This window comes from Pteropus vampyrus, unplaced genomic scaffold (assembly GCF_000151845.1).
Source record: "Pteropus vampyrus isolate Shadow unplaced genomic scaffold, Pvam_2.0 Scaffold410, whole genome shotgun sequence".
Lineage (NCBI taxonomy): Eukaryota > Metazoa > Chordata > Mammalia > Chiroptera > Pteropodidae > Pteropus > Pteropus vampyrus.
The window spans coordinates 590,370-607,359 of record NW_011889191.1 but is presented as its reverse complement, the minus strand read 5'-3'; the positions used below and the strand labels follow the sequence as shown (position 1 = coordinate 607,359).

Genomic DNA, 16,990 nt, shown 5'->3' with positions numbered 1-16,990 from the left:
GAATATACTTGTCACATAATTTACACTGTATTTGTTAGACGAAGCTTTTGGAAAGGACAGACACACATGAGTACTACCTGGAGGACTGAAGCTCCACTGTGGAGAAACTGAAGACCACTTTCGGCTGAGTCAATTCCACCAGTGGCCAAAATGGGAAATCCAGGCAAAGCACGAGCGATGGACGTCACAGCTTTCAAAGCAATAGGTCTGATCGCTGTGCCTACAGAAAATGAGAATGATCGATGGTTAGCATATTGACCACTTGAGCATATTGCCTTCTAATCACTATTATGTAATGAAAGTGCTACACTAGAAAAAATTTAATTTTCTTTATCTCTATTTAAGAAACATACATAAGTAATATATAAACATTGCTGTGTTTCAAAGTATATTCATTTGTAAATAAATGTGTATTGATTTTAAATACCTCGATGCTATTATTTAATACAGATGTGTTACGCTACGCATGTGGGTATAGCAACCCTAGAAATCTCCCACAAAATACATGCATATTACAATCTGATATGTAGTAATGTGTAAAAGATTGTATAAAACATTCAAGCATCTGTTTTAAAAATGACAAGGAGCAGCAGACTTTGAGAAAGAAAATGATCACATACAGTGCATAAATAGATAGACATACAGCTTTGTTATATTTCTGCTAAGTATAAAGCAGCTGGTGTGAATACAAATACTCTAAAATTAAGCAAGGTGCTGATGAACTTACAAATTCCATATTGCTTTCTACATATATTTTCCATAATTTGATGGAACATAGTGAGCCTAATCTAATTTTTTCATACATTATGAAGTTTTAACCAAGTTAGAATTAACCAGAATTCAGTAATTAGGGAGTATGTGTTTAATATTTTATACTTTATTCAGCCAGATATCACCAACATAGTATTCTCTAATCATAATGAAAATTTCATGGATGGGCAGAACACTTTGAGGTTGTACTGTACTAAAGCTGCTTTTCACACTCAAGGATTAACACATCCAGAGTAAATTAATGCTTTCATACCAGAGGAATATAATTTGACATTTCTGGTATGGACTCATAAGTCAATGGTCCTTTAAAGGCATGTTCTGAACTAAAAATAGTTATATTTGTGCAAGAATTTAACATTGCCTTTAACTAGGCTTCATAAAAACAAACTAGCAACTGGTAAAATCAGCCTTATGTGGTGAGTGCTTTATCATTTCTACCACCACCACAAGCATCTCACAGCATTCTCAATATGTACTTATTGGACTGCTCCTTTTGGGGAGGCACAAAGAAATTTCCTTAAAATCAGTGGCTTTCTCTGTATCTTGTTTATATTCATTTCAGATAAAATTGAATTTATGTGTAATAGATACTTTTGCACTCAACGTCAAAAATGTCTGTGGAAATATCTACTTGTTGCTTCCATACCTAAAAAGTTTTGTCTAGAAATTAGTGTTTTTCAGTCAAGACTGTTCAGTGCTGACCCTTCGGAAAATCATAACTGACATTACGAGGCATTAAGTTAGGAAAAATTAGAAACCGAATGTCAAGATTCTATTCCATTTCAAAATATCTATTAGTGACTTCTTAGTCAGTATGTTTTAACCATAAAGAAGGCTAACATAGTAGGCAGGAGAATGCTTACCAAGAACACACACACACACACACACACACACACACACACACACACACACACACACACATCTATAAAACACATGTTATCTTTGGCTATACTAAAAAGAAATTAAAGAATAAAAGTAAAAGTATTTTTAAGATAATCTGTAACTTAAATAAACCTTTTATATAAACATATAACTATCTCTGCATAATATAACTGCCATGTTCAATATAAACTAAACTGATGTCTTCTTTACATGTATGTTACTTTGAAGTAATAAAAAATATTGGGATTTTTTTTTTCTTATTTAGTGGGCCCTAGAGAGTAAAAGAAATTTGAGCTAAGAAGATAAATAATTTATTTCTAACTGCACTGTTAGAAGACTATCATTATTAACACTAAAGGGTAAAATTTCAAAGTGTTACACAGGGATTATTCCAATTGATATTAATGGGCAACAAATAGCAAATTCCCAGAACACAGCTTTGAAAATTTAACCAGTTACATTTAAAGGGCAACATTATCACGCAGGTGTTAAAAAAACGGCAAATCCTTGATGGCATTTGAAGATATTCAATTAGATCGATAAGACATTTTTTATTTTATGTTTTTCTTCCTTCTCTAAAACTTTTCCAATCTACCTAATGAACATGAAAACCTTTCAAACTAATAAAGGTATCACTTTTTAAAAATTAAGAGTAATTATGTTCTCTGAGGAAATGTGATCCAAAAATGAAGAAACCGATCCTTCTGTTGCTAGGTAATAGTAAATTCAGTTTTAATTCTTATTATAAATTCCATTTGATTAGTTTTCTTTATAACTCAATTGATTTAATATGAAGTATAATCTATCTGTTCTCAGAATTTTTATGGAGAATAGATTTTAAAAATTACTTTCATTCACCATGAAAGATTTCTGGAAGGAAAGTAAATGTCTATAAAGGATCTTTCTAAATTATTATGTAGAGATTTATTTTTAGTTTTAAAACAAGAGAAATGAAGAAATAATAGGCCGTAAAGAAGATACATATATCAACACCATATAGAGTTGTGCATATGTTAATTAAAATGCATAAAGATTTCCAGAATCACATATTGAGAAAAGGATTTTAAATCTGTCACTACTACTATCACTAGTGGTTTTAGATCAAAGACTAGGAAAAATGAAGCCAGTTTGAGAGGAAACTGAATGTGGACTTCATCCTTAGGAAAATGACAGGTTTAAATTAAAAAATTGAAATCCTATAAATTTAAATACATTAATAGGCAACACACAATCTAAATTAAGCCCTCATCTACACGGGGCAGCCACCTGAACCTGGCGGTAAGCTCAGTTACATCAGGCCATTGTGTTTCGACTGTGTGGAAAGCTCCAGTGAAAATCGAGCCATCCTGAATCCCCAAATTTTGAAATATGCTACAGTTTTGAAAAAAAAATTAACAAAAAGTGAAGTAGACCTCTAAGTTCTAACATTTCAGCCAAGAGTTCTGATTTGTACAAAAAATAGCCCTTGTGGAAACACTGGTGGACTAGACTGAACTGTAACTTTTGGTATCCATTCAATCTAGGCCTTCCGTATAGTCATGAAATAAAAATCACTGTTGAATTCATAGATCTTTGATAAACTTCACAGAACACTTTTGGATTGCTATGTTCTAGAAAAAAAACATTTTAGTACATCAGAGATTTTGAATTAAAAGTTAACCAATCTGATTTTGATGCATTTTTTCTCTTAAGAAAACGATACTATCAACTGTCAGATGTCATTTTCAATGCAATTTTAAAAACACTATCATTAGCAATTGGATTATGTTTTGATATGTAAGTACTCATATATTAGAACTTAATCAGGTTCTTTACTTAGGCCTTATTTATCCATCATTCTGTGTGTCTATCCAAGAAATATTTATTAAGAACCTATCTTAAATAAAGATAATTGTATCTGAATCTGAAAAGCTTAAAAGAATCATCCCAGTTAGCTAGCTGTGCCCCATGCATAATGTCGCCCAACACAGGTACCCAAAACATTAGCCCCGGTGATCTTAGGAGGTTATTTCAAGGTAAATAATATGAATTCAATTATTCATTTTGTCCAGATGTTCCATTAGGAAAAATTCACATTCACTTAAACATCATACTATATAAATACTATATATATACATATAAACACTATTAATATGAATTCTAGAAAGAAGGTAATTTGAGAATGAACTAGTTACAAATCGGGCAGACAATATAAACCAACTGCTTAGGCTGGAATTCTAGTTCCACTACTTACAAGCGATGTGACTTTGTGAAAATGTCTTAATTTTCCTTAACCAATGTTTTTTCATCTACAAAATAATAAAATTATAATAACACCTTGAGAGAGCTGTTTTGAGGATGAAATGACTTGATATAATAAGGATTTATGCATAATAAAAATTATACAGGCCTTTACTATTATAATCTGTACTACCCATGAGAACAATTGATTTCAGAGGTAGCCTTTATTTAGTTTACTTTGATAGTGCCTTTTGTGTTGTTGCTGTGGGTTTAGAAATCTAATGAAACCATTTTTTTTAAATTGGAGACAAAAGCATGATGCTTATGATGATAGAACTTTATATCCTCTGATACCTTAGGAAAACCACATATCATCCTCTCATTTTTCTTCTCTCCTAACAGCTTTCATTTAGTAGTGTCATAGTGCTGGCAAGATTAACTGACTCCAAATGTAAAAATCTCAAAAGCAAACATCAATATCTTTAAAAATGTATTTTTGAGAATCAAAAGGTCCATGCACTAAACCAATATGTAAGGGTTTTAATGACAACATAAGAACTCAAGTTTATTAGTGAAAAGGAGGCAGAGCTTTACTTTGCATGACTAAATTTTTGAAGAGAAAAGAAATTTTTAATGGGTAAGATAGCGTGGAACATATGCTAATTTTGGATAACTGGAATTTTGAATAATTGGGTTTAATTTTTTTTTTCCTAATCATTTGACTCCTAGGACAGCCATTGCTACACAATTAATTGTTAGAGTTAAGTCCACAATAAACTCCCTTTGATAATAGCTCTAGCTTGCAATAAAGCAGAAATTGCATTATAATACTCATTCGTGCTCACTGTGTATACAAAAAGAAAATGTAATTTTAATTTGCTTATATTAATTAAAATATAATGAATTAAGTGACTAACAAATTCATTAGAAATTGAACTTTGACTGTCTAATTGTTAATTGTTTTAACATTACCCAGAAAAAAGAAAATATTAGCAAATCAAGAATTCCAAGGATTCAAGAGTTGAGATTGATTTTCATAAAGTACACATAAATCAAGCACCAAAAAATTTATACTTTACTAAAGCAAGCTGAAAATTTAATAAACCTAATATACTAATAAATATGTGAAACACAGCTATTTAAAAATACATCTTTACACATGGATTAAAGTCCTTTGAGAAAATTAGCATAATTCATCCAAAAACCGAAGTACTAAAAGGATCCATATATAGAGTTACATATAGAAATATGAAATCTAAAGAGGAGATATGGGAGAAAGAAAAGCAATTATTTTATGTTGTTATTTTAGATTTATTTAAAAAGCCAAAAGTTTTCTTAAGAAAATGTTTTAACTTCTGTTGAATACTTCAAGATTTTTTCCCGCTGCCAGTAGTAGAAAGAGTGGGAGTACTCCTTCCAGGAGTGATTTCCAAACGCCAGACACCCTGAGATCAGGGCTTCCTATGCTTGGGTAGTTTAACTGTTACGAGGCTGTGAAGGTGGATTCTGTTATCTTTATTTTGTAAATGAAGAAAGGGAAGCTCAAGTTGAATAAGTAACTTGTTTGATGTCACACAGTTGAAAAGGGATAGACTAGGATCAAACACCAAGTCTCTGTGACATGAAAGTCCATACTTCTCAGCTGTTACTAAGAAATGGCAGTGCAGAAATTACAAAGAGGATCATCTTCATCTTGTTTGACTAAGGAAGCCAGTATCAGTACTACCTATAGCTTAATGCTAAGAGCACAGCATCTCAAGTCCAACCAATTTGGTGTAAGCCTCAGCCCTGTTACTTCACACAATTGTGACTTTGAGCAAGTTCCTTCACTTCCTAAAACACTAGTTCTCCCTATCTGTGAAACAGTTATATTAATAACGATGATATCATAGCAATTTGGGGAGTATTAGATGATACAATTTGTGGAAAGCACTTGGTGCCATGCCTGGTTCATAGCATATATAGGCGAATATTACTATCAAAACCAGAGAAAATTGATCAGAAAAATAAACATTCAGCTATAAACATGTGGGAATAAACACCTGACACTTCAGGGGTGTTCATCTCTTAGATATCAAATTTGGAAATCTTATAATTCCTATGTCATTTCACTTCTAAAAATTACGGTGTGAGTCTATGATTATAAAAGTGCAATTTCTGTGAGTATATCTTTATTCGATCTGTAATACAATTGCAATATCTAAATGTATATGCTTTTGTACCTAGAAACTATGATTTGAGAGATCTATTTCATTAGTATATAGACACAAAGTTACATGTACAAAGATGTCCCTCGAAGTATTGCTTTTTTTTTTAATAACAGAGAAAACAATTTAAATGACCACTAGCAGTTATGCTATTAAATTAATTATAGTTCACCTACATGTGATATCCTAGGAAATTCTTAAAACACACATGAAAATATCTCTAGGATATAATGTCAAGTGTTAATCACAAGCAGCAGGACAATATATATGATGTGGCTCCATTTTTGCTAAAAAAGAAAAGTATGATTACGTTTATTGTGTGGGATGTAAATATATAGAATGTTGAGTTTGGGTTTTTTTTTTTTAGAATGTTGAGTTTTAAACTGTTAATAGTTATCATCTTTGGGAACAGATTGAAGAGGAAATTTCAAATTTGATATTTATACTTCCATATTGTTTGATTCTTTTAGGTAAGAAAGTGTTTATGATCCACTTCTGCAATATAAAACGACTTTTTTTTTTTTTTTTTTTTTTACCATTTTCCTAAAACCCACAGTACAGGAAAAGGCATTATCAAATTCTGTGCTGTGAAACTTTTATATATGGGATGTGCAATGATTTTATCCTCTGTACATTCAGAAGAGCACGTTCAGTTTTTTATTCGATATTTTAAGAAATATAATAAACTTAGAATATATCCAGAACAAGATAAATAGGGTGAATAGGATAATATCTCTCTCTCTCTCCCACGCTCTCTCTCTTCTCTCTCTCTCTCTCTCTTCTCCGCCCCTCCCCCCCATAATGAGATGGACCTAGAAATAGAAGAAGCTTATAAAAAGTTTAGTTTGGAATTAGAACATAAGCAAACACAGTAAAGCTAAATTTCAGCATATAAATACTATAAAGCAGTTTAAGTTATGGTGATTTAGCAGAACACAGGAAAGTAAGACTATATGCCATGCTAATATCAGATTAAGGACATTGAATTATGTTACTAATGTATGCAACATTGTTAACACCATCTGCCAAAATAAACTTTATTCCCTATAACTTTATATATACATATATAAAAGTTTATATGTACAGTTAATTCCATTGTTTTGCTGCAATAAAATTGATTTTTAAATTAAAACAATGATATGCATGTGTGTGTTTTTGTGTGTATGTGTGTGTGTGTGTATGGGTGGGTGTGAATATGGGTGTGGCTGGGTGTATGTAAGAAATGGTTAAAAGTAATCCACATAGCTGTCTTCAAATATTTAAAGGATAATCATGAAGAAAGTCTTCATCTATGTTTTTCTCAAAAGATAACAGGAACCAATGGTTAAGCACACATTACTGGTTTTATTATTGTTATTTTTATAATTTGTTGTAAATTTAGCAACATAAATAGCTATGTTGGGACAGTCCTAGCCCTTGAACCTAGATGGATACTTGGCAGGTAGGATGAAACAGAAAAGACTTCTGTACTACAGGAAATACTGGATTAGATAATCTCTTCCAATACGAAATTCGAGGATGCTATGAACTTTGACATGGTAGTTTAAGGAGAAATTTTACATGCTCTATGGTTTCCCAGTAAATTATCAGCAATAAAGTTAACTTAGGAAAAGATCAAGTAAGAGTTAAAATAAAATTTTAACATTAAATCCATTCAGTATAGAGACTCTTCTTTTGAGGGCTTTCTAATTGCTAAGTGGTTTTGCATACATTGTCCCAAAGACATTACTATAGTATTTAGAGATCTGTGTAAACTAGACTTGGCAGATAAATATCTCACCCTCGAGATCACTCAGTTAGAAAATGTGGGTCCAGTATTTGAATCCAGGTCTATCTGACTCCCAATACCATACCCTTAACCCTAATACTATACTTCTTTCCTACTTTAAATCTTTGTAAAATTAAGTTAGAGAAAGGAGTTAATTTTTATAACTAATAAAAATTATGTTGTTCCTGTATGATAAAACCAAGACTATTAGTGTTATATTAATTGTTGGCTAGGAATTATAGTCAAGCTATGATAGAAATAGCTATAACTAGAGAGTAAGTTACCTAGTTTGCCCCGAAAGAGTCCCAGTTTACTATAACTGTTTATTTGTAATTACATAATGTAATTTTAAGTAATACTCTTTTTCCTTCTAAAAGTATCCCAGTTTGATGATATATTATAATAATTATACCCAGGAATTATAGAACAAAGATAATTAAGAAAGAAAAGTAAAATTTGATTTAGAACAAAACCACAATCTATGAAAAACTTAGAAACTACGGCGACCGAGATTCAAAGGATGGCTTGAAGAGATAAATGTCTTTAAACTTGTTACTAGAAGGAAAATATATGAAATTCATATGTGATATCGAGGCGTAATTAGTGTATATGTTCTTTCTATTTTCAACCTGTAGGTGGCCACCACAAGCTACACTTATCAAACAACTCATTAGCAGCATTTTCAATACTGTCACCTTCAGATAATTAGCAATTTATTTAAATAACCAATTTCTGTAGAAATAATTGTCATGAAATGCCCTGAACCTAGTTTTTTTTTTTTTTTATAAACTATAATAAAAGTGTTAAGATAATCCCTGACATTTGCAAATGCCATTAGTTCACCTTTCCTTTTGATAGTGCTATGGCATTATGTTTAAACAATTACCCGATAACACAGCAGTTTAATGAAACAGTACGGTAAGCACATTCTTCAATATGGCCAGTGAGGACATTTAGATTCAGAAGAAATCCAGTGTGCATACATGTTTACATAGAGGAAAGGCAGAGCCCAAAGAAAAAGGATTATTGAAATAAGTACATTATTGCTATTTCCAACTTGGTTTAGTTTTCATAGTAGATGCTCAAATACATGCACCCTCTTTGGAAACAAAAATGGAGAGTTTTGTAAACTGATTTGTGCAACTGGCGGGTTTAAATTAAAATCATATGAGTCTATGAATATATAAAATATACTCATTATATTATTTGTTCAGCAGCCTCCATGCAAAGAAAATGAATAGGGGATTTTTCTTGCTATCAGTTTTAAATATTTAAGTATGTTTTTAGTAAAAGGGGCAAAACTTCAAAGTAGAGTTATCGAGGAAAACTATAAATGGTTTTTAGATCTCAGCTAGTGTTTAGCATTTAAAATGAACTAGAATTCTAACGCTCGGTTTCTTCCTTGCTTTTCAGCTCTCCATTCCACTAAGACCTATTGATGAGGGCTCAGTATTTTTGAATTGCCAGTGATAAAATTCTTTCAGACTTTCATAGTTTTTCAGCTGTTGGTCTTCACATGATAAAACAGAACTAAAATTAAAGCCAATGGCAATACCATTTTATGGCTAAAATGAAATAATTTCGAGAGCCTACTGAATACCAGTTGCTCTGCTAAAACATTATTTATATTCTCACAAATCACATATGCATTATCCTCATAATACAGATGAGGAAATTCAGGCTCAAAAAAGTTAAGTAGTATATGCGTGTAAGAAAGACCTGTTTGGTAAAATAAGGCATTACAACAATAAAATAACTAGTCTATAATGTGATTGTAAAGTTCATTGCTGGGTTTGAATTTGAGGGTTTTTCTTCATTTCCAGATGACTATATGCCTCAGTTCCTTCCATATAAGCACTTCTCACAGTGCTTTTAGTCTATAAATATGATTAATTTACCTATAAATATAAATATAGAGACTATTTTAAAATAGTCATATTTCCTTAGCCAAGAAATTCTGAATCATGGCAGACATAGTGGACTTGGTATATAAACATTTCTCATGTGATTTTGTTTAAGGATGTTCAGGGCAAATATTATACCACACAAAAATCTCACCAGTCTGTGTGTAACAAAAATGGTGATTTGAGAAGAAGAGGAAAATTATAATGACGATGATAATGCTGATGACTAAGCTACATTTTACCTTTAGAGAACCCAGGAAAATTAGAAGTGAGTATTTTTCCGAAGATATAAAAAATAACAAAAAGCGTTCCCACATTCACTAAGGTCATATTATTTCTTTCTTTGGAAATTCGGGATTTCTTTTCTTGCTGAAATGGTGTATACTCTGTTTACTCTGTGGGTGGTTTCATGGTCTAGGTGTCCATGGTAGCACTGGCCATACTGTAAAACTTTTCTTTTCAGGAATACATTCTCTGGTCACTGGTCAATGAATTACATGTGTAAATCTCTGTGCTCTGTGATAAGACCACGTTCCCTAGAGTGCTGAAGCCCAGGCTATACACGGCAGACAAGGAGGTTCCATTCTCTTTTTTGCCTAGACGACTCTCAGAGATCTTGAAGTGGAGAAGGACATCTTTGGCTGGACCGTCTCTGAACCCTCTGAGAACAAATGCTTTCTGTACACTGATGAGGCACTTTGGAAAGGAGGGGCTCTATTGATTAATATTTACTTTGCTGATTAGTAATTGCTCTCTCAATTAATTGACAATAAAATTTCTTCCTGAATTTCAATAGGGTAAAACATGAGAAATTATTTTCAGTCAAAATCATTCCTTATACCCAGCATCATGTCAATTGTTAAAAAGCAGCAGCAGAGGTGCCTCCTCTTAACGAGCTAATGAGGCTGAGTAGATAAGATGAAAATATGGGCAATGCATGTCCACATCCTGATGATGTGAGGCAGACAACAAAACTGCCAAAACTCACAGGCCAGGATGATCCAGGAAAATTGAAGCAGTCCGGGAAGGCTATGAGGGAGATGAAGGACTTCAACAGGGCTCTTGGAAGATGGGTAGGTAGGCCTGGGGTTGAGAACTAGGATATTTCAAACTCTGGCAGGGAATGGGGACGAGGTGAGCAAAATTGCAGATATCGTAAGGAACCAATTGTGTTTATGAATTATTTTATTTAAACTAAAGTAGCCTATCAGGTTGGGAATGTTATATAAGGCATGTGGGTGGGGAGACAGCCCTTCCTCCGCTCCCCCAGCTAACACCATCAATTTCTATACAATATTTTATTTTAAAAATAATTTTTAAAATATTGATCTGGCATAAGAATAAACAGGTTTGAATTTTGACAGTCTCTGAACAAAAGATATAAAATAAAGGAAGTCCAAATTTATTTTGGTGTTAATAAAAAAATTCTCAGGCGAAACTAAAGAGAACGTATATGACTCTGGTATAGCCTTTTTATAGATCATGAGGATCTTTCTACTCTGATTTAAAAAGTAATAGGATTTTTATCAGTTAGAAGAGACAAGGGTTACAATTAAAATAATAAGATTCCCTTTTTCACATTGTAGAGAGCTCATGTGACAGAAGATAACTGATACCAGTAATGTAAATTTTCCTTTTCATAGATGCATTTATATTTTTAACAAACATCATAAATACTGCAGGGATCTTTGGCATGCATATATCATGCAATCAAGCAATTAGGAAAGGGAAAAATAATTTAACATTACATTACTTCAAACAAGATCTCTCTAAGTTATACCTAAAGGTGCTCTAACACTATCTAGATCATGGAGATAGGTGTCGATCTAGCGATCTCTCTTCTACCATGCTAGAGGGCACTACAGGCCACAATTCCTCATCTAGTACCAACCTGTGCATATTGGTATGGCCCCTGGGAACCCTGACATTTTAGGGTTTTGCACTATAAGCTAGGACACTTCTCAGGTGGTTGGAAATCAGTAGCTATATGGATAACCATGGAATGGTTAAAAACAAACAAAATAACAACTTCTAAATAGAACCAGGTCAAATAAAATAAAATAATCTATGTAAATAAAGCAGGTAGTACAGTGACAAGCACATAGTAAGTGCTTAATAAGCAGTACCATCATCACAGATTCTAAAAACAATGAAAATATAACAAGGGAACAATATGAATAACTTCATGCAATAAATTTAACAACTGAAATGAGATGGACAAATTCCAAGCAAAATACAACTAGCCAAAACTGACAACAAAAAACAGAAAATCAGAATAAAAAATAGCCCCATAACTATTACAGAAATTGAATTCATAACAGCAGCAATGACAAAAAATACATTTTTACCAAGGAAATTGCAGGACCAGATGGCTTCACTGGTAAATTCTATCACATTCAAAAAAGAAATAATATCAATTTTATACAAACTTTTGAAGAAGATAGAAGGAACAAATCCCAACTCATGTAATGAGGCCGCATAATCTTGAGGCCAAACCTGACAAATATACTAAGAGAAAATAAAATTATAGGCCAATATCCATCATTAACAAAGACTCGAATATCTTTGATAAAATATAAGAAAACAATATTCGGCAATATATAAGGCAGGGTAAAGCATTGTGGTCAAATGGAGTTTATCTCAGGAATGAGAGGCTGGCTTAACATTTGGAAATCAATTAATGTAATTCATCATATTAACATAAAAGAAAAGAATAAAAAGGAAAAAACTGTTAGCATCTCAAAAGAGTGCAGAAAGTGTATTTAAGAAAATTTAAAATCTGTTCATGGTGAAAAGGCTCAGCAAATAGGAAAAATATAGCTGAATCTCCTATATCTGACAAAGGGCGTCTAATAAAAAAACGAATAGTTAACATCATGCTTAATGGTAAAACATTATCTCTATACACTTTATATGCTTTCTATATACTATATTCTCTGTTCTTTTCTATATACTAGCAATAAGCAATTGGAAATTAAAATTCAAAATAACATTTACAGTAGTACAAAAAAGCAAGATATAGGAATAAATTTGTGAAAGATATGCAAGATCTCTCTACATTGAAAACTACAAAATATTCCTGAGGAAAATTAAAGAGACCTAAGGAAAAGAAGAGACATGTTGTATTCATAGCTTGGAAGATTCAGTACTGCCAAGATGTTAAATCTCTCCAAAGTGATCTACAGATTCAGCAAAACCCAAATCAAAATTCCAGTAAGCTTTCTTTGAAGAAAATGATAACCTGATTCTAAAATTTATATGGAAATATGAACAATCTGTAATAATCAAAACAATCATGATAAAGAAAACAGAATTCAAGGACACTATTATGCTTCAGGACTGGCTATAAATCTACAGTATTAAGACAATAGTATAAGAATATAGAACAGGATGGAGTCCACAAATAGTCCTCACATAAATGGTCAACTGATTTTTGACCAAGTCGCCAAATCAGTTGAGTGGGGGAAATAAAAGTCATTTTAACGCATGGTGCTACAACTGGTTAGAAGAAACAAATGAACAAATAACTTTCACTGATATCTCACTTCATACAAAAAAAAATTTATAAAGATTCAAGATGTATTGAAGATCTAAATGTAAAATCTGAAATTATAAATTTCCTAAGGAAAAGGCATAGGAGAATATCTTTGTAGCCTTGAGTAGACACAAATTTCTTAGAAAGGACATTAAAAGCAATAATTACAGTTTAAAAATATATATATATGAACTGGACTTTATCAAAAAATAAAGAGAGAAGCCAAAGTCTAGGAAAAAGAACTCATATCTAAAATGTATAAATAACTCCTATAAAACAATTACTAGATAAGTAACTCAATTAAAATGGACAAAACTTGAGCAGATATTTCAAAGAAGATATACAAATGGGGAATTAGTACATGAAAAGGTGCTCCATGTCAGGAAAATACAAATCAAAACCACTATGGGACACCATTTCATATCTATTAGAAAAGAGCTAAAAATCAGAAGACTGATAACATGAAATGTTGACAAAGACATGGAACAAATAGAACTCTCATACATTCCTGGTAGGAGTATAAAAATGATAAAATCACTTGGGATAATTGTTTGAAAATTTCTTTATAAATTCAACATACATCTATCCTATGATTCAGCAGTTTCATTTCCAGAGTTTCATCCTATACAAGAATGTTCATAGCAGCCTTGTTTATAATAACCCCAAACTGGAAACCACTCATATGTTCATCAATGAGGGATGGATAAACAAGTTGTTGTCAATTAATTTAATGAAAACTGTCAGCAATAAAAAGGACTCACATACTGATATCTGCAACAACATCGATGGATATAAAAAATTATGTTGAGTAATCAAAGCCCAAATACACACACACAGACATACATACACACAGGTAGGGATGTAGAAAAGGGAGAGAGAGAATGTTATTTCATTTATATAAAGTTTAAGAACAGTCAAAAATAATCTATGGTGGTATAAGTCTCAGCTAGGAATAGGAGACTTGATTGCAAGCCATACAAAGGAATTTTCTGGTGTGAAGAAAATGTTTTCTATTCTGTTTCTGATTGTAGTTACTACAGATATATACAATTTTCAAAGCTAATTTAACTGACACTTAAGATCTGTGCATTGTATTATATATAAAACATACTTCATTCAAAAAATTAAAAATATGTAATTACATTTAAGAAGTACCAAAAATGTCTGTCTCAAAAGTTAGCCTCTCCCATTTGTATCTACTTGCAAGATATCTTTTGATGGTCAGATCATTCAAAGGCTTCATCTATAAAATATGAGAGCATCTTCCCATTTGTGGATAGAAACTAAATCTGTGAGACACTGAATCTTATATTTTAAAGGTAAATGGGATGAAAGAACGTCATCTGTAGTATATCATGAAAAATAAATGTGGAGAACTAGACGACCCACTGGGAGAGCTTTTTATGGTGTTGTTGGTCTCTTCAATGTTTGTAATCTCCATGAAATTTTCTTGAAAGCAATGCTTTTAAAGAAGCACGTATATAACAAATAAGTATGTACACATACATACATATACAATATATACTATCGGTGATAAATCACTGGTTGTAAAGAAAAGGACACGTAGAGTACAAGAATGATGCAAATATAAAGGTATTATGGCTGGACTGTAGGTCTGAATCACAAACCTTGGATTAGCCAGGCGTGTGGAGCACCACTCTATGGACAGGCTCGGCTCCAGCAAGCTCAAAGGCACTCTGGCCTTTCGCTGACTGTTGTACTAAGTGAGACCCCAGAGCCAAATTTCAAAAATGTCATCAACTGATCACAAATGTTGTTAACATATAATGGGAGTTTCTGTTTCTGCAGTTTATGCCCAAATCACTATTTGAGTATATCTTTACCTTTCCAAAACAAGAGAGCAAACACTCCAGGGCGTTGTTCCTATTAAAATCTTGTCATCATAAACTTATCTTCCCAGTTGAATCTTTAAAGAATATTTGGCTTATGGCTTATGTCAAGTCTATGATGAGTATGAAGTGAAATAGCTTCTCTTTATTTGCTACTTTTCCAATCTTCTATGTTTTCTGATGAAATTTCAGGCTCCTGTCAAATTAAGGTCATTACTTTGTTGCCTGGCACAGATATTTAGGCTGAATTGGCAAGTGTGCAACCCCAGATGATTCAACTTCTTGCCAAATGGCATTTAGCTAACTTTTGCATGCATGAAAAGGAGAGATAGTCTATTAGCAGGACCAACTTGGTGGAAAAAAGATAGAGAGTCAGTATCTAATGCACATATCTAAGCAGAAATGTCATGCATATGTTTTTCCTCATTCATAGATGCTGATTCTATGTATATTGTTGCCATAAGTGTTTCATCACCCAAATGCTTAAATTGTGTATAATAATTCCAAATAGCATTAGGCCATTCAGAATTGGGCATTGAGCATCACAGATGTGCTAAAACCACTTACAGAGGCATGGCTAGAATGTGGTTCCCACGTTGGTAACCTTTGCCCAAACTGCTATATATTATTTTCTCAACAGAGCTCAGAGACTCTTTCTAATGGTGTAAAAGCTGACAGAAATCATACTAGAGTATACCAGTCTTTCAAATCTTTTCATGTATAACTGCAGTGAATATAAATAGGGCCTGCAGTCACAATGTACATCTTTTTTCTAAGACTAATGTTTGTTTTACCCTAGTAATAAGAATGAAGGTATAAGAAATGGCATGTTCTCAGGCAGTAAGTGGCTTGAAAAAGGTTTCCTGTTTGCGTTCTAGATCATTTACTTATAAACTCCAGAATACAAAACATAAGATTCCCAGAGTTCTTGCTTAGTAAATGCTAAATCGTTATAGGGTGGCTCTTGAAATCTGAAATTTGAAAATGGGAAAGTGTTAAAGAGTTTCAAGGAAAAATTATATATGCCCCATATCTAGCAAAAAATGAACTAGGGAAACATATCTGTAATTGCCAAAAAGGGCTAGCACTCTGAAGACTGTAGGCAAACAAAATGCTAACAAGTTTAATTATTCACAATGGCACATTTATGGAGAGTATAATGTCACAATCAATAATTACAAGCCCATACAAATAGCATTGTAATAATTCTACAAGGCATGTTCAGAAGTGAAATAATTTAGAATTTGAAATCGATAGCATTTATAGGCATTGGAAAATGTCAAATGGAAAATGAATGCCAGTGTTTGTATTCTTTCTGGAGCAATCTTACTACTCAGATTTTAATTATTCCTTAAAAGATTTCTTAGTATCTGAAAACAAGAGCAAACATTTGCCCTTTTCGTATCTTAATTAACTCTTTCAACAGATTTAGATTTGTTAGGGAGATGTTTCATACACAGGAAAATGACAAGTCTCCATGAGAACTAAGATTTTTCCAAATTTTGCTCTGTAGTCCATAGCCCTTCTTTTGGCTTCTCCCCTGATTCTCTCATAGTGTTTTTGTTCCCTTCATTTCACACTGTTAGCCTAGACAATAAAGGCTTTGACATAAATACTTCCTACCACGAGATATCACATTGGTAAATTCTTAAATTAAAATACTCCTTATAATTAAAAATAGAATAAATTGGGTGATGGGTATATGGAAACGCTATGTACTATCTTTCCAACTTTTCTGAAATTCAGTTATTCCAAAACAAAAGGTTTATTTTTTTTAAAAAATCCCTCATACAACACTTGGATTACCCTGCTTTTATAAAAAATATCAGCTTGTCTATATTATTTGGCAAAGA

The 16,990-nt window shown here is 32.4% G+C and overlaps 1 protein-coding gene across 2 annotated transcripts in view; it reads right to left on the bottom strand.

Moving 5' to 3' along the window:
• The window catches only part of DPYD (dihydropyrimidine dehydrogenase), a 717,845-nt gene that overhangs the window by 149,755 nt on the left and 551,100 nt on the right, over window positions 1-16,990 (bottom strand). For both annotated transcript variants that reach the window (XM_011380852.2, XM_023523771.1), the window contains one exon: window positions 78-220. In XM_011380852.2, the coding sequence (XP_011379154.1) occupies window positions 78-220 (143 nt within the window). The remainder of the gene's footprint in view (window positions 1-77; window positions 221-16,990) is intronic.